Here is a 19,795-nt window from a genome sequence, read left to right as displayed (position 1 = left end):
TTGCTCAAACTCAAGTACATTGAGTTGGTGATGCCATCCAACCATCTCGTCCTCTGTCATCCCGTTCTCCTCCTGCCTTCAATCCTTCTCAGAATCAGGGTCTTTTCCAGTAAGTCAGCTCTTTGCATTGGGTGGCCAAAGCACTGGAGCTTCAGCTTCAGCATCAGTCCTTCCAGTGAATATTCAGGACTGATTTCCTTTAGGATTGACAGGTTTGATCTCCTTGCAGTGCAAGGGACTTTCAAGTGTCTTCTCCAATACCACAATCTGAAAGCATCAATTCTTCAGCACTCAGTCTTCTTTATGGTTCAACTCTCACATTTGTACCTGACTACTGGAATAGCTTTGACTATATGGACCTTTGTCAGCAAAGTGATGTCTCTGCTTTTTAATATGCTGTCTAGGTTTGTCATAGCTTTAATTCCAAGAAGGAAGTGTCTTTTATTTCCATGGCTGCAGTCACCATCTGTGTGATTCTGGAGCCCAAGAAAATAAAATTGTCAATGCTTCTACTTTTTCCCCTTTTATCTGCCATGAAGTGATGGAACTAGATGCCATGACCTTAAAACAGAGGGTCACACCAAGCACTGTACCAAGAAGCATTGTACCAAATGGCCATGAGGATCAGGCTGTGATAATACTTCCATAAATGCATTAAAAAGATGACTCTGTACTGCTGTATTTAAAATAGATAACCAACCAAGGACTTACTGTACAACACAGGGAACACAGCTCAATGTTATATGGAAGACTGGATGGGAAGGGAGTTTGGGGGAGAATGGATACAGGTATAATAAGGATGGCTGTGCTGTCTACCTGAAACTACTGTTTCATTGTTAATTGTTAATCTGGTATAACATTGTTAATCTGCTATACTCCAATACAAAATTTAAAAAAATAAAACAATGTGTAGTTTAAGCACAGACAATAATTTTGGAGAAATATTTGTTTAAACACAAGTATTCACCCCAAGAAAAACACATCCCCTCAATGACCACTTGCACCAGTGATATAGTATCCTTTTTTGAATATTGAAGCTTGCCTTTTCACAGTCCAATGATCAGGAGGCTCTATGTATCCCAGACCCAAAAAGAAGAGCATGCAGTATGCATCATAAGGAAATAAGACACACTGGCTTGAGCCATGACAAACTTTCCCAAATTCCTGCAACCCTTTTATTCATCAGGTCTCTCAAATAATCTGGAGAGACAAGTCTAAAACATATATCCAATCTTTCCCTGTTTCTGTAAAGCTTTTTTTCCCCATCATTTTATAAATTCCACTACTTTGAAACCATACAACTAAGACTGAGTTTCTCTGCTCTCAGACACCGTAGAACAGTGGTCTTTAAAATCATAGTTTTGAATTTATAGAATCTGTTATTTAGAAGTACTGCATAAACTAACTAAAGACAGTGCCCTGTGCTCTTTGGTAAAGTAAGATGATCCTATCCCTTTTGACCAGATCTCACTGTCTGGACACTCAACTAGAGCTAGACATCCTGGAATGTGAAGTCAAGTGGGCCTTAGGAAGCATCACTATGAACAAAGCTAGTGGAGGTGATGGAATTCCAGTCGAGCTATTTCAAATCGTAAAAGATGATGCTGTGAAAGTGCTGCACTCAATATGTGAGCAAAGTTGGAAAACTCAGCAGTGGCCACAGGACTGGAAAAGGTCACTTTTCATTCCAGTCCCAAAGAAAGGAAATGCCAAAGAATGCTCAAACTACCGCACAGTTGCACTCATCTCATACGCTAGTAAAGTAATGCTCAAAATTCTCCAAGCCAGACTTCAGCAATACGTGAACCGTGAACTTCCAGATGTTTGAGCTGGTTTTAGAAAAGGCAGAGGAACCAGAGATCAAATTGCCAACATCCGCTGGATCATCGAAAAAGCAAGAGAGTTCCAGAAAAACATCTATTTCTGCTTTATTGACTATGCCAAAGCCTTTGACTGTGTGGATCACAATAAACTGTGGAAAATTCTGAAAGAGATGGGAATACCAGACCACCTGACCTGCCTCTTGAGAAACGTGTATGTAGGTCAGGAAGCAACAGTTAGAACTGGACATGGAACAACAGACTGGTTCCAAATAGGAAAAGGAGTACATCAAGGCTGTATATTGTCACCATGCTTATTTAACTTATATGCAGAGTACATCATGAGAATGCTGGGCTGAATGAAGCACAAGCTGGAATCAAGATTGCCGGGAGAAATATCAATAACCTCAGATTGCAGATGATACCACCCTTATGGCAGAAAGTGAAGAACTAAAGAGCCTCTTGTGAAGGTGAAGGAGGAAAGTGAAAAAGTTGGCTTAAAGCTCAACATTCAGAAAACTAAGATCGTGGCATCCAGTCCTGTCACTTCATGGCAAATAGATGGGGAAACAATGGAAACAGTGGCTGACTTTATTTTTGGGGGCTCCAAAATCACTGAAGATGGTGATTGCAGCCATGAAATTAAAAGACGCTTACTCCTTGGAAAGAAAGTTGTGTCCAACCTAGACAGCATATTAAAAAGCAAAGACATTACTTTGTCAAGAAACGTGTGTAGTCAAGGCTATGGTTTTTCCAGTAGTCATGTATGGATGTGAGAGTTGGACTATAAAGAAAGCTGAGTGCCAAAGAACTGATGCTTTTGAACTGTGGTTTTGGAGAAGACTCTTGAGAGTCCCTTGGACTGCAAGGAGATCCAATCAGTCAATCCTAAAGGAGATCAGTCCTGGGTGTTCATTGTAAGGACTGATGCTAAAGCTGAAACTCCAATACTCTGGTCACCTGTTACCCTGATGCGAGGAAATATTGAGGGCAGGAGGAGAAGGGGACAACAGAGGATGAGACGGTTGGATGGCATCACCAACTCAATGGACATGAGTTTGGGTAAACTCCGGGAGTTGGTGATGGACAGGGAGGCCTGGCGTGCTATGGTTCATGGGGTTGCAAAGAGTCAGACACGACTGAGCGACTGAACTGAATTGAACACTGTTAGGAAAAGTTATCTGGGGTCTGGCAAATATATTAAGGAAAAAGGCTTTCAGCTCGCAGAGCAAGGCAGTTTCAAGAGCAAAACCAACCTTCCTAATTATTTTTTATATTAAAAGAAACATGGATGCTTTAATCTTTGTCACGTATAAGCAGTTTTTGGGAGGTATCATTTGGTTTGCTCTAAGAAACCTATTTTCTTTAGGAAAAGAAGATTGTTTTCATTTTTATTAGTCTTTTAGGGGAAAACAATCCCTAGATTTTAGAGTGGTATTCTTTAATTCAGTCACAAAATTTCCCTCTTTCCAACACATAAAATAACTGGTGCTGATTATGTAGGCACAGCTTAGATACCCTTTAGAAGCATGAATATGAACTTCACCCATAGTAGGTAAAGTCTGGTGGGTTCCTGTCATAAAGCAAATTTACTTCAAAGATGATTCTTTGCACAAAAGATAAGCTGTTAAGCGCTAGACTGACTTACGAGAGAGAGAGTAGGACAAAATATTTTTTGGTGCTTATCTCTAACACCATGAAAACAAAAAAGATTTCATTACTGTAGTAAACATTACTTCAACCCAATCAGTCAATTTAAACTTTCCCATTTCAAAACAATGATAAAAAAAAATTCTTTTCAAAAGCATTACCTGTTAGCATGCACTCCATTCACCTGAGTGATTACAGTAGACAGTTGACCAAGACCTAACATGGACTTCACAACACCATGATAGTGAATGATCTGGAAATTTTAAAGTATTTAAAATAGCAATTGTTACTTCAAATACATCTTAGGAACCAAAAAGTGTTTAACTACTTGTCCTTAAAAAATGCTATCTTCTTCACTGACCCTACCTTTCTTAGTTTAACAAGTGATTTGCTTGGCTATATGGCAGAGTCCTCTGCCAATGTTCTATACACATCTGAATTGTTTTTTTTTTAAATTTAGACAACTTCTAAAAAGCATCTCAGATTGAATTTATTATTTTTTCCCAGATAAGGTCTAATTTTTTGTTCAGATCAAATATAAAACTAACAGGATTTCTTAATACTTCATTTAAAGACTGTCATTATTTCTCATGTAAAAATTAAACTCAAAGGTCACAATATTATTAGTATAGATTTTAGGCTATAGAAACTGAAAAGTTAAATAGGATTATGAAGTATTCTTTAAAATTGAGAACAAGATTGTGAAAAATAAAGGCCCTATACACTGAACTTCTGAGAAAATGAACAGGCCAATTATGACAAAAAAGGGATACCTAAGATTAGAGAGATTCTAAGCCAAGATTGTAAACCAATGATTCTAAACCTCCTTCCTGTTCTAATATACATGAGATACATGACGTGCCTTCATTAGTAACTGTAGCTCAGTGATACTAAGGGACCATTTCAGAGATTCCCAGATGGTGATGGGGCATGTGTAATCTGAAAAACTTTCTTAGGCTACAGAATCACTATTATTGTTAAAAATTGATGCAAGTCTTACACTTTTAATAGTAAAGCAAAATTACCTTAATTTCAGAGTAATTGAATATACAGCTTAAAACTAAGTATATTCCATAATAAATCTCATTCATGTGGGGGATTTGTAAGGTCATAGAAGTTTGGTACTGGAAAGGATCTTTGAGATCATCTAGCATATCTCTAATTTTATCAATCAGGAAACTCAAGTTCATAGACGGTTAAATATTTTCCAGACACAGAGTGACACTGGTAGAGACAGTATTGAAATTAAGGTTTCCAGAGATTCTAGTTCATAGTTCTTTTTATTATGTTGCCTTTCATTTCTTTTCTTACCTGGTCTGGTTCTAACTGAATAGCCCTGTCATAACAAGCAGTGGCATCCCTCAGTAAGCCGATGCTTTCATGTTCAAGGATTTGTTCTTTCAGGGATGGCTCTGCCTTTCGAATTGCACTTACTCCAGCCACTCCATCTGGTTCATGCATAGCAGCATATAATTTCTTTGTTCAATCATTAAAGAAACAGTAAAATAAGAAAAAAAGACACAACTAGAAATAAAGCCACCCGTTCATGTAAAAAAGCATATAAGTATTTTTTTTCCTCAAAGCAACAATAAGTATTTGTTTCAGGGTAGATTCACAGTAAAACTGCAAATTTATTTCCAGGCATTCTGTTCCACTTAAATATACCCATATTCCACTTAAATACAAATCTCCACTAGTAACTGCCAGTGACAATGAGAACTGTAAAGACTCTCAAGGTCTTGAACTCTTGTAAAAATCCGATATATAATAAATTCTGTTGAGTACAGTCTATAAGTTACATTCTAAAATTTTAAAATATTTTAAATAAGCATTTAATATATTGGTATTAACATACTTTTAAGAAACACACTGATGCTTAGAAAGACTGAAGGCAAAAGGAGAAGGGGGCAATGTAGATGAGATGCTTAGACAGCATCACCGACTCAATGGACATGAATTTGAGTCCAAGGGGTCACAAAGAGCTGGACACAACTTAGAGACTGAACAACAAGAAACACAAGACACTAAATCTGGGTTCAAAGGAGATATTCAGGCTGAAGATAAAAATTTGGGACCAATTAGCACAAAGATGGCAGGGGAAAGGATGAAGTGATTTATGAAATGAACAGAGGCAGAGAAGAAAAGAGGACACTAGAGTACTTCTATATTTATAGATGAGGAAGAACTAGCAAATGAAACTGAGAGCAGAGACTAGCTTGAAGAAACCTAGAATATGTGGTATCCCAGAAGTTGTGAGAGAAAAGAAAATGTCTTAATAAAGGAGTGGTCAAATGATGCCATGAGGTTAAGAAAATGAGGACTGGGAGGTATTTATTGGATTTGGCAACATGGAGGCCACCAATTTTCTTTCTTTTTAAACTTTTATTGGTGAATAGTTGCTTTACAATGTTGTGTTAGTTTCTGTTGTGCAACAAAGTGAATCAGCAATGTCACTGTTGTTCAGTCACCTGGCCATGTACAACTCTGCAAACCCAGGGACTGCAGCATGCCAGGCCTCCCTGTCCCTCACCATCTCCTGGGGTTTGCCTAAATTCGTGTCTAGTGCATTGGTGATGCCATCCAGCCATCTCACCCTCTGAAGCCCTCTTCTCCTTTCTGCCCTCAATCTTTCCCAGCGTCACAGTCTTTTCCATTGAGTCATTTCTTCACATCAGGTGGCCAAAGTATTGGAGTTTCAGCTTTAGCATCAGTCCTTTCAATGAGTATTTAGGGTTGATTTCCTTTAATATTGACTGGTTTGATCTCCTTGCTGTCCAAGGGACCTATAGGAATCTTCTCCAGCACCACAGTTTGAAGGCATCAATTCTTTGGTTCTCTGGATTTTTATGGTCCAGCTCTCACAACAGTATGTGACCATGGGGAAGACCATAACCGTGACTATACAGACCTTTGTCGGCAGAGTAATGAATCAGCTAACCATATACACATATCCCCTCTTTTTAAGAATTCTCTCCCATTTAGGTCACCACAGAGCAGAGTATTGAGTAGAGTTTCCTGTGCTATACAGTAGGCTCTCATTCAGTTCAACTGAATCACTCAGTTGTGTCCAACTCTTTTGCGACCCCATGACTGCAGCACGCCAGGCTTCCCTGTCCGTCGCCAACTCCCAGAGCCTACTCAAACTCATGTCCATCGTGTCGGTGATGCCATTCAACCATCTTACCCTCTGTCGTCCCCTTCTCCTCCCGCCTTCAATCTTTCCCAGCATCACGGTCTTTTCAAATGAGTCAGTTCTTTGCATCAGGTGGCCAAAGTATTGGAGTTTCAGCTTCAGCATCAGTCCTTCCGATGAATATTCAGGACTGATTTCTTTCAGATTGATTGGTTGGATCTCCTTGCAGTCCAAGGCCAACACCACAGTTCAAAAGCATCAATTCTTCAGCACTCAGCTTTCTTTATAGCCCAACTCTCATATCCATACACGACTATTGGAAAAACCATAGTTTTGATTAGACGGACCTTTGTTGGCCGTCTCTGGACAACAAGACATTCTCAAAGGAATATCTCTGCTTTCTAATATGCTGTTTAGGTTGGTCACAGCTTTTCTTCCAAGGAGCAAGTGTCTTTTAATTTCATGGCTGCAGTCACCATCTGCAGTGATTTTGGAGCCCAAGAAAATAAAGCCTCTCACTGTTTCCATTGTTTCCCCATCTATTTGCCATGAAGTGATGGGGCCGGATGACATGATCTTAGTTTTCTGAATGCTGAGTTTTAAGCCAACTTTTTCCCCTCTCCTCTTTCACTTTCATCAAGAGGCTCTTTAGTCCATCTTCGCTTTCTGCCATAAGGATGGTGTCATCTGCGTATCTGAGGTTATTGATATTTCTCCGGGCAATCTTGATTCCAGCTTGTGCTTCATCCCATGAACAGTATGAAAAGGTTCTCATTAGTTATCTATTTTATACATAATAGTATATATATATATGTCAGTGATTTTCTTAGCAAGAATAGAGTCAGTTGAATGGAGAAAGAACTCTTATTGGAATGGGCAAAGAGTAAATAAGAAATAAAGGTCTATAAAGAAGATAGGCAATTCTTTTAAAAACTGGCTATGGAGGGAAACAGAAAGTTGGGAAGTATCTGAAAAAAGATACTGTAAGATCTTTTCAAGGGAATTAGAAAAAAATTAAAATGTTCTGTTATACCAGAACATGTCTATATACTCTATTACTCTGGTTGAGAAAGAAAAGTTAATCATACTGGAGAAAGAAGGAATATCTGAAGGAGTGAAATTCTTGAAATCAACAACAAAAGTAGAAGAACTGAATTTTGGCAGGAAGGGATTCTTCCTTAGGAACAGAATAGAGAAGAAAAAGAATATGGTGCAGAATCCAATGAATTTTCACATTTGGTAGATTTGGCTTCTATTTTCCTAAGGAACAATAAAGCAAGGTCATCAACTGAGAATAAGTGAGGTGAGAAGAGACATGAAGAGAAGGTAAGAAATAGTCATCATGAAGAGAGGGAAAGTAGTCTTAATTGGAGAAACATAGACTGAAGGCAGTGTTAAAGAGTTCTGCTGAAGTTTGAGATTATGAATGTGAAGGAAAACCAGTTAAATATCCACAGTGTGATTTTACTCCAGAGATATTCAGCTGCTTACATGCAAACTGGGAAAACACATGGGTGAGTTTATTCAGGATTGGAATCTTACAAAGTGAATACAATACAGAGGGAGAAAGACATGGGAGTTGAATACCCTTATAAAAGAATGACTTTAATAATTAAGAGAGACTAATGCTAGACAAGGAGGCAAACAGACAGGAGAGACTGTCACCAAAAGACTACAAGCTATTTTCCAGTTCTCTCACAGCATTCTGCTTTTCGACCTGAAAAGAAGCCCACCAATCTTGACCTCTTATTTAATTCACTGTATTAGTCCCACTGGTCCTTACTTTCTCTTCCATATACAATCATAGTATTATCATCTAAACCAATAAAATGAACAATCTAAACATAAAAGACTGGCAATATTAAACATCATTATTAAGTTCACTATATTAATTTCAAACCTGTAAAAATCCAAGATGCTCTTGAATGTTTTGCTTCTTTTCTGTAATAAATGATTCAAAGTGCATTACAGCTCGTGTGTATGCTTTGGAGCGAAAGGATGCTACTGCCAGAGTATCCTGAGGTATGAGGTCTAGAAAACGAGTTACACTCTGATAGTCTTCATAATCCACACTAGACACTAGATCATAAAAAGATAATTGAGTAATTAAAGACTTAGAAGATGAAATTTTAAAAGTATACATTTAATTTTATTTCATGAAATAAATTAATCTACATGTACCAGTGTATCTTATTTAGAATGTAACTACCAGCAAGATGATTGCTCATAAGACTCTTGCTCCAACAGCAATTATTACTTACCTTACCTTAAACAGTCATTTAACTTATTTGAACTTCTGTTTCTATGGACAGAGGAGCCTGGGGAGCTACAGTCCATGATGTCGCAAAGAATCAGTCACAACTGAGCAACTAACACACACACTTTCCTATAAATACTAGCATCTGTTTTGCCTTCCTTAAATGTTGTAAGGATTAAATGTAAATTCACATTAAATGTTGAGGATATATAAAGATGATACAAAAGATCTGGTGGCAAAGAATCCTCCTGCCAATGCAGGTTAGATGTAAGAGATGCAGGTTCGACCCCTGTGTCAGGAAGATCCCCTGGAAGAGGGCAAGGCAACCCACTACAGCATTCTCGCCTGGAGAATCCCATGGACAGAGGAGCCTGGCAGGCTGCAGTCCATATACGACTGATGTGACTTAGCACGCAAGCACAAAAGATACAAAGATGAGTTATTTATTATTAATAACTATAAAAACAGTGATAAAGTATGAGTTGGAAAAAAGCAGAATTATGGAAATAGCTTTCTTTATTAACAATCTATTTCTTTCCTGTGTTGCTATATCTACATTAACTATTAAGGTGGAAATAGAAAGTAAAAGTGCCTTTCAAGTAAAATCACAAATACTTTAAAATGGTAATTTTTTTAAAAGAATCTAAGAAAAGACCTAATTGAGAAACTTCTGGACTAGCTAGTTTAAGAAGTCTTATTTAAAAGCTATAGCTTTTAATAATGACTCATTATAGCATGTAGAAAACAGGAAACAAATTTCATAATCAAGATAGTAAATTTAAATGAAATTATATTTAAAATAAGTTTCTTACTTCCATCAAAATGTGTAATTCATTTCAAATTCTGAGAAATGTTAAAGGTATTGTACTTTTGAAATATTACAAATGTTACTCTTAAAAGCTAGAATTTTTATTACAATGTTAGTAAGAAATGATAATAACTGAGTTCATGTTTGGTTTTTATGTACCATTTTCACATGCAGAAACAGAAACAAACCTTTAATTGTAGAGTTAATGTAAAACATATCAATATGTTGTAGAGAAAAAAAGTCATATTGTAAAGAAAAACATTCCCCTAAAAAGATAATTATTTGTCAGTCCAAAATATCCTAAAAAAATAAACTATTGTGCTTAACAACAGGAATGTTTGTGTTTCCACAAATAGAGGAACAAGAAGGAGATGCTCACAAGTGCAGAACTTAAGTAAAGGCCTCTTTAACGGTCTTAGTCAGTTTTTCCAATTAGTCTCAAAGCTTTGGGGGAAAATAATGTATTCCCACTAAGATGGCTGAAGTACAGAGAACAGAACGACCATATACTTTACCCTTTTGCCACAAGAATGAAAAGTGCAAAAGTTTAAAGACATTAAGTGTATCTATTAATGTCTGAAGAATGTAATTCATCAAAATCTTACCAAATGCTTATATCATAGGGGCAAGTGTCATTTTAGACTCTAATGAGATTCTTCTTTTAGTCACCTTAGTGGGAGTTGTAAAATCAAAGGGAAAAAAAAAAAAACATGTTAGCAGGTGTAACAGGGGGTTAGTGTTGTAGTATATACTAACCATATTTTTTTTTTTTGGAGAGAGATTTTTTTTTTTTTTTGTAGTGGTGTTTTTTTAATTGCACATAATTGCTTTACAATGTTGTGTTAGTTTCTGCTGTACAACAAAGTGAATTAGCTATATGTATACACTTATCCCCTCTATCTTGGAGAGAATCTTTAGACTCAAATTAAAAGATATAACAATGCTGAACTGAAAGAAACTGTAAAGTGTGAATATTGTTTATAAATTAATTCAAACAAATTATTTAAAAATATGACATTCATGAGATAATTAGAACTTCGGAAACTAGATATTTGATATTAAAAGGGATAATGACCAGTTTTTTTAGGTATCATAAAGACATGTTGATTATATTTCTTTGCAAAGAGTCCTTATCTTTTAGAGCTACACTCTCAAATATTATAGATGAAATAATGATACCTAGGATTTACTTACAAACAATATGGGGTAGATAAGTACATAGCAGTACAGATTAACAAGATTACTAATTCCTTTTATTATTAATTAATTTATTTTAATTGGAAGCTAATTACTTACAACATTGTGGTGGTTTTTGCCATATATTGACATGAATCAGCCATGGGTGTACATGTGTCCCCCTGTCCTGAACCCCCCTCCCACCTCCCTCCTCATACTAAGCATATTTGGAGAGGCTGCTGGATACCAAACTACCAGAGACAGGGAAAAAAAGAATAAAATAAGTGAAATGAATAAAAAATAAAAAAAAATAAGTCATGAAATGAATGAAAGTAAAATCTTTGAAATGTAAAACTTAACTGTGAAAAAGACTGCAAAGAGTATCTCATAAGTGAAAAAAGATAAAGAACACTTATATACATACACATATATGTATATATACAATGTATACACACATTGAGGGAACATGGAATAAATGAGTTAACAGTGAGGAGTGCGTTAATAACAACATTAACATAGCATTTATTTCACACTTTATAATTTACTATATATAATCATCAACCCACTTAATCCTCAATCTTCTAGGGGAGATAATATAAACCTTATTTTATGCAAAGAAAAATTAAGGAAAATTTTATGCAAAGAAAAATTAAGCAAAATTAAGGTGTTTTGCTTAAGGAAGTGAGAGTAAGAGTTTAAAGAGAGGCTTTCTTACTATAAAGTCACCGCTTTTTCTCAGACAAGGCCATCTCCCAGGGAGGTGGGGGGAAAAGTCATGAAAGAGAATATAGGTCTTTTAAAAGATAATGCTTAAATTATAGATTGATATAGGAAGGAGCTAACTGGTTAATAATAAAGAGAAGGAAGTATATAGAACTTACAACTTACCCATGGAGTCTACCTTATCTCTATGTGATTTGCCTTGTGCGAATTTTTCAGCATTCAGTGCCTGAAACTTGTGCCTTGCCCATTGTGTGAGATGGTCAAGCATGGAGAACACAGTCTGTGTACTGAGTTGACACAGATCAGATGCACTGTCTTGGGTACTTAAGGTATGATGATCATCATGCTTTAGAACTGCCATAATTTCTGCATAAACCTAAGAAGAACCATTTTATGGTTAATGATATGTCTACATAATACTATTTTACTATTACCTGACATATAAGGTTGACCATTTTAGGGAATAATTTTCAAAAGAAAAAAAATCCATGATGGATTAATAATAAATTATCTTTCTCATTAAAATTAAGCCAATAAAATGTTTCTCTGAAGAGAAAATATACTGTAAAAGAGTCACAAAAATAGACTTGGCGAAGATGGTTGAGACTATCCAAGTGCCTGTGAGAGATTATGATGTCTCTTTCATGCTTCATCTGCAAACAGACACTTCAAACAAAAGGAAAGCCCGCTGCTCACTGTGGCAGTTTCTAGAATGTCACTGTCGAACAGGCAAGCAGATATTCATGTGCAAAGCCCTGTGGTAGGATTCAGACATTCCCCAGCTACGGGCTCTGGGTGGGATTCAGACTTTCACCAGCTATGGGTTCTGCTCCAAGAAAGCCCTCTTGTGTGTATACTTGATTGCACACACGAACAATACAAGGTAGCATATGATAAGGTATAAACAGAGTGACAATATCATGGAGCACTTAAGTACTGAATATAAATACAGTATGGGTTTAGAGGTTCAAGGGAGGCAGTCATGAGACGTTGGGGTACTAGCCTGCAGTTTGATTTCCTTAAGGTGGGCCCTTTCCCCAAAGCAAAACTTTTATGCCTCAAAAATCTGATCTGTGTTAATTCTAAGGTCCCTTCTGCTCAAAGAGTCTGTGTTTCCATGTCATTTAACCTCTCTGTGTCTTAATTTCCTCATCAATAGAATGGAATAACAGACCATGCTCTGTAATGACACACCAATTCTAAAGCAAAACAAAATCACACTGCAAAGTTTTGTTGCCTTACTGAATCAGATCAAAGGGCACAGAGTGCCCTCCTTCTCATTTTCTAAGGTCTCTTGGTTTTGACAGTAGGAAATCTGTCAAGCTTGAATTTGCAAGCCTCTTAAGGCCTTTTAAACTAAAATGATATATTTGAAATAAAAAGTTAATAGTGACTTTTGTCATCATATTTTGGATTTGTGCTAAATGTTGTGTATTAGTTAATATTTAAGAAAATAAAGCAGAGTCCCTATTAAAACAAACAAAAACCAACAACAACAAAAAAAGTCATAAAAATAAATACAGTATCTGAGAAATCATTTCAGAGTAATTGAAGGGCATGTACAAACAAAAAATATCAAAAGAAAATATGGAGAAATATGTTCATGATACTGGATAAGAGAAGGCATCACATAAAAGGCTTAACATTAAAAAGTTATAAAATATATACAAATTTGGCATTTATATTTAAAATTTCTCATGGCAAAAGATATAACTGGAAAAAAATTTTCTACAATATGACTGGCACAAATTGGTATCCAGAATACATATCAAACTCCTACTAATTATTTAAAAAGGCACACACATACACAACCCCAAATAGGCAAAGGATATGAACTAAGCATTAAACAACTCTTTGATAAATAAAAGTTTAAAAAAGGATTTTGTAAGTGTTTAGATATCCCATTACATAGCATATACATGTCCAACTAATACATAGCCTTTTTAGTACTAACTACATTTCCCAAATGTTCGTACAAACAGAAACCAAATAAAATGATGTATCTCACCTCTTGTCGATCTTCTTGATTACACCCCAACAAAACATACACTAAAATATGTGGAAGAAGATAGATGGTCACCTTGAAATCATGCTTCATCATAATGCTACAGCAGGTGAAGATTTTACTGGCAAGATCATGCCGAACCTATAAACTCCAATGGTTTAGAGAGTAAGTAGTTTTGTACATTTTATTCTTTTGATTAACACCAAAAGACAACATGTGAGCTAGTCTATCATTGTAGAGTAGGTATTTTCCTATGAAGAAAGGCACTCAAATAGGGAGGATTTAGCTCACCATCTCTCTGGTCAAGTGTCTAAACTGCTGAGACCCCTACAAGAGCAATATAGCTACTTGGGCTGCCAACTATCTCAGCAAAAATGGTCTTTTCCTCCTAGATTTCATTTTAAAATGCATCACGTTTTGTTACAGATTAACCTTGCTAATTACATTATCTTTTACTTAGCTACATTAAATTTAGTACATTTATTCCCTGAACAAATAAATGAGGATAGTAACCAGAAAGTATTTCCTGGGCCAGCAAATTATATACAAGATCACATTTTTATTAAGTAATCAACAAGGATTAACTATAGGAAAGAAAATGAAAGAAATAAAAAGTTTAAATTACTTGGTGTTAGAGTCAAATTTTATTGGTATGATCCAACCCTCAATTTACCAGCATTACCGTTCTCCTATAAAAGTTTAAAGGTTTTTCCTTCTTCAAATATAAATCCTTCACTAAAAAAAAAAAAAAAAAAAACTAAATACAGCTAAATAAAATATTCCACAGCTGAAAGTAATTAAATTGTATTAATTTAACATTTCACATATTATATTTTCAGTATATTCACTAAAAAAGAGAAAAACTTTATTGAAATTACCAAATATAGTTTATTATAATGCTTTAAAACACTAATAGAAATATGAATTAACAACAAAAGTTGTGAATTTTAAATACACGTTAAACATTTTGGGGAAACACAAAGGTACCTTTTTTCTGTCAGGTATGTAAAAATTTCATATTAGGAAAATATCAGGAACATATCTCTATTTTTCCATGAAATTTTATTTTTAAAAAACCTTTACTTTTTGGGGGGCTTCCCTGGTGGCTCAGCTGGTAAAGAATCTACCTGCAATGCAGGAGACCTGGGTTTGATCCCTGGGCTGGAAAGATCCCCTGGAGAAGGGAAAGGCTACCCACTCCAGTATTCTGACCTGGAGAATTCCATGGACGGGATAGTCTACTGGGTTACAAAGAGTTGGACATGACTGAACAACTTTCACATTCACATTATTTTTATTTTGGAGGAAGTTCAGATAATGTATTCTCTTTTAGAGATGGCCACTGAGGGATAATATATCTTTTTATTACCTAAGAAATCTTTTTATTATATATAAAAAAGTCTGATAAGGCATTTATATTCTTTTAAACAATATTATTTAAAACATAAAATGATAGGACATAATATAATAGACATTTTACAAACACACTAAGAACACAATTATTTGCTTGATTAAAAAACTACCTTTTTACTCAAAAACTGTTACTAGTAACAAAAGAGAAACTCTCTATTAGTAAACGTTTTCTACAAAAATTTCTATCACTAACAGCACAAATATTTCAGTGCCTACTGTGTGTGCTATGCATTCAGATAAATGTTCTCATTTCCTTCACAATTTCTATTCAGTTAAATTCTGGACAAGGCTCTCTTACCTTTGTTATAAGATAACCTGCCCAAGATGCTGACCATTCCGCAAAATTATTACCTAATTTACTTAAGTAAATTGGCTTCTTTACTCCAGACCAATCTGTTGATTTCTGAGAACTCTTATATCTGTAATTTAAAAATTGTTTATTAAAAAATAAATATATATTCGACTCTTTTGCTGACTACCCCACTACAGCCTTACCTTTACTGAAATCTGGCTAAAGACACTACTTTCCCTAAAGCCTTCTTAGTGATGGGGTGATAGTCATTCTTGAACTCCCCAAGTACAAAGTATTTGAGTCTGCTTCTTCCCTTCCTCAATGCTCTTTCAGATCCTTCCAACCCCACCCTGGAACAAAAAAGATCTGTTCCTTTGAAGTTCAAGTCATCCACATATATATATTATACTATACTCATTATGGACATCTACCAACTCACTGATACAGTTAGCAGACTGCTCAGCATTTTCTTTCCTCCCCAATTCTTACCATCCTGAGTGACTTCAATGTCTGGTTGGACCATCTAGTCAAACTGAAAACTTCTCAATGACTGTCTCCTCTACTTCTTTTTTGGGACTCCCTTTCCAAAACAGAGAAACTTCTTCACTTCCAAAATGTACTATTTAGACCCCATTTTACGGCCACGGTTTCCCAAAGTTCCAGTTATTTCACCCAGTCACTGACACATCTGTTCTCTCTCATTGAGATCTTCTGTCTCTTGATTCTGCTAAACTCTTCTAATCTATAATACCTCCTTTTCATTTACTTCTTTTTCTAACCAGCTTGGTTTCTACGGTCCTTCACTTCAAGCATTCTCTTGGTAATATCCTCTATACACTCCACTGCCACACTGTTCTTTACCAGCTGGACCCATTCGCCAAGCTCCAAATCTTGGATCAGTCTAAATGCTTGCCTTCACTGAAACGATATCAAGGCCACTGCATTGATAGAGGAAAAATCATGAAATTGTTTATGAGATTAGTACTACTATATATCTTAGTTTTCAACCTCAGTGGACCTCTATGGTGCCCAGAAATCCTAAATATTCCTTATCAGCTCTCTCTTCTGTTTTCCACAGTGGCTATTACAAATAATCATTATTCTCCTTACATGACCTATTACCAACTGCACCGATACTTTCAGCCAATAATCTTATCTCTTATACCTCTTACTTCATGGAGAAAAAAGAAACCATTAACACAACCCCACAGTTAAATTTGTAAATAAGTTCTATCCATCATTTTATCTTGTCTTATTACAGAGAAAGAGACTTCACTTCCTTTAATCACCCATGAGAAATATGGCTAGTATTCTGGATGCTCCTTGGGGCCTTATTTTATCAATTATCACTTCTCTCTCTTCCATAACTTCAACATGATTCTTTCTATATGCTCCTCAGCACTAACATTTAAAGCTGTTCAAATAGGTCTCATCTTACACATGCGTACAGCAACTATTGAGGTGAGTGGATTCCTTTTTAACCACCAGTGTAAGGTTTGGAAATGACAAATGTAATTAATGCCCTACACTCAAGGGTCTCAGCAAACATTATGTATTTCACTGTATCGCAAATTGCTAAAAAATGAAAAATCCAATGTCTCTCAGTTAACCATCATTATTTTGAACCATCATGAATATAATTCTCTGGATGATTTTTACAAGTTTTATGCTGAACTTAGAAAACTATGGATATTGGGGAACAAGTAAGGCTCTGTCAAGTCACATCCTGATATTTTCTCCTAAAATTATTTCTGTGGCAATTGTGAACCATAGGTGATTTATCTATCTAGTTCACAGAAACTCGTAAGCATCTATAAGTGCTATAAAATACAGATAAAGAAATGGAGAAGTATAGAGTTCTCAAAAGAGAAAAAACAAACTTTATTTTATCCTAATAAACTATATCTTTAAATAGTACTATTCATAAGAAACAAAATGATGTTTAAGAGGTTTCTAAATATTAAAAGGTATGTAGCAAATAAGTATACATATTTAAGGGCTCTTATAAAACATTTTACTATGTACCTAGGTACTGTACTAGGGTTCAAAAGCTAAAGTAATTATCCAAGGTCAAATAGCCAATAATTTTGGGACTTAGACTACCTAAAACTAAAGTTTCTAACTAAAAATAATTAATGGGCTTCAATCAAGCCTAAAAAAGTTTTTAAAATGGCAAAAAAAAAGGTTAGAAATTTTTTTTTTCTTAAAGGAGAAAAAAATATTTTCACAGGGCTTCCCAGATGGCACTAGTGGTAAAGAACCCGCCTGCCCATGTAGGAGACTTAAGAAACACGAGTTGAGTCTCTCGGTCAGGGAAGATCCCCTGGAGGACGGCATGGCAACCCACTCCAGTATTCGTGCCTAGAGAATCCCATGGACAGAGCAGCCTGTCAGGCTATAGTCCAAAGGGTCGCAAAGAGTTGGACACAACTGAAGTGACTTAGCACATACACATCAAAAGTTTCAACTCATATTCAATTTGAAGTAGATTTTTTCCAAAGTACTACTGACAGTTGAATTAAAAAATAATCCTTTCAGCGTCAATGAATTTGTCTAAATATTCAAAGTTATAGAATTTAAACAATGAGCATATTGTTCTCATTTTGACAAGATTATAAACATAAATCATAGTGGAAAAATACATATTAGAACATACTAAAAACACTTTTAAAGCTAAAAAGTTATATCAAAAGTAACATTTTATATAGTTAAAAACAATTTTATCAAAATAGTATTAATGAGTTTACAGACCTAGTATTTAGATGTGGTTCCAGTATTTCTCGAACATGCTCAGGAAATCGCCTCCACAATTGGTGACCGGGGCCATCAGTTTGCATCTCTCTGCAGTCATAAATGGAAAGTAACTCCTACAAATATATATTTTACAGTCGTAAATTATCAATGAAACAGATACACCTTTACATCCACCAATATTCTACATATTACAGCTATAAAAATACATAGAAAAGTATATAAAATTATAACATTTTGGAGTTATGAACTTGTTCAGATTTACCTCAATGCTTAAAACCATTCAGGTGATTTACTCAAGGTCACAAAGCTGTGGTAGTAACAATAATGGAACATGTAATTTGCATGCTACATATAACATGTTCTAAAATAAATGACTAAGAGTTATTCGGAGGAAAAAATTGGAATCTTCTATACTTGCAGAATTTTTAGAGTGTGACCTTTTCTGAATTTTAATTAAAGTACTATAAATCCAAAATAGTTCAAAAATTCAAGATATTTCAAATTCTAGATATAACATACTGAGTTAAAAATTCTGATAATAAGATGCAAATGTTAAACACCAATTTATTAGTCAAATCCAGCAATGAAATGGTTATATTTTACTTTCCTGAAAATAAAACAAGTGGGATTTTATAGATGAAGAAAAAAAACCTTTCTAATATCAATCTTTAACATAAGACAAATGTTAGTATATTATATCTTTCATCACCTACTATTCTTTCTTTATATTCCACTATAAAGGACAACATGCAACAGATATATTCCTATTAATAACAATTATAAACACTAATAGAATATGTACTTTATATTTAGAATTAGATCAATCAAAGGTACAAATTCCAGTTATAAATAAATATTAGAGATATAATGTATAACATGATAAATATAATTAACACTGCTATATGTTATATACGGAGAAGGCAATGGCACCCCACTCCAGTACTCTTGCCTGGAAAATCCATGGACAGAGGAGCCTGGTAGGCTGCAGTCCATGGGATCACTAAGAGTCGGACACGACTGAGCGACTTCACTTTCACTTTTCTTTTTCATGCACTGGAGAAGGAAATGGCAACCCACTCCAGTATTCTTGCCTGGAGAATCCCAGGGACGGAAAAGCCTGGTGGGCTGCCGTCTATGGGGTCGCACAGAGTCAGACACGACTGAAGTGACTTAGCATTAGCATATGTTATATATGAAAGCTGTTAAGAAGGTAAATCCTGAGTTCTAATCACAAGGGAAAACATTCCGTGTGCTAAAAAAATTTAACTTTTTAAAAATTTAATTTTGTATTTATATGAGATAAATGGATATTCATTAAACTTGTGATAATCATTTCATGATGTACTTAAGTCAAATCATTATGCTATGCACCTTAAACTTATACAGTGCTGTATGTCAATTATATCTCTACAAAATTGGAAGAAAAAACAAACAAAAAACACTAATATACTTAGAGTTGTTCATCTTGTTTCATATTTAACTGAGAAAATAAGCAATTACAAGATACCTCTACAACTTCCATGCTAATATCTCCCCAGCGTGACAATACCACATCAGTGCTTACATGCTCTGCTTTCTCTCTTATTACTAAAGATGAACTGTTTTTGCTTCTAATTAAGACTAGACTATGCCAAAGCCTTTGACTGTGTGGATCACAATAAACTGTGGAAAATTCTTCAAGAGATGGGAATACCAGACCACCTGACCTGCCTCTTGAGAAATCTGTATGCAGGTCAGGAAGCAACAGTTAGAACTGGACATGGA

The 19,795-nt window shown here is 35.3% G+C and overlaps 1 protein-coding gene across 1 annotated transcript in view; it reads right to left on the bottom strand.

The window, feature by feature from the left end:
* ATR (ATR serine/threonine kinase) overlaps nucleotides 1–19,795 on the bottom strand; it is a 120,486-nt gene that overhangs the window by 39,183 nt on the left and 61,508 nt on the right. Inside the window, exons 24-30 of the mRNA XM_010858156.1 lie at nucleotides 18,029–18,144; nucleotides 15,284–15,404; nucleotides 13,576–13,713; nucleotides 11,733–11,943; nucleotides 8,504–8,682; nucleotides 4,782–4,946; nucleotides 3,632–3,723 (exon numbers count right to left, since the gene is read on the bottom strand). Of these exons, the coding sequence (XP_010856458.1) occupies nucleotides 3,632–3,723; nucleotides 4,782–4,946; nucleotides 8,504–8,682; nucleotides 11,733–11,943; nucleotides 13,576–13,713; nucleotides 15,284–15,404; nucleotides 18,029–18,144 (1,022 nt within the window). The remainder of the gene's footprint in view (nucleotides 1–3,631; nucleotides 3,724–4,781; nucleotides 4,947–8,503; nucleotides 8,683–11,732; nucleotides 11,944–13,575; nucleotides 13,714–15,283; nucleotides 15,405–18,028; nucleotides 18,145–19,795) is intronic.

This window comes from Bison bison, unplaced genomic scaffold, assembly GCF_000754665.1.
Source record: "Bison bison bison isolate TAMUID 2011002044 unplaced genomic scaffold, Bison_UMD1.0 scf7180017864384, whole genome shotgun sequence".
In the NCBI taxonomy this organism is placed as follows: domain Eukaryota; kingdom Metazoa; phylum Chordata; class Mammalia; order Artiodactyla; family Bovidae; genus Bison; species Bison bison.
The sequence above is the reverse complement of the archived record's forward strand: the minus strand, read 5'-3'. Positions and strand labels throughout refer to the sequence as shown.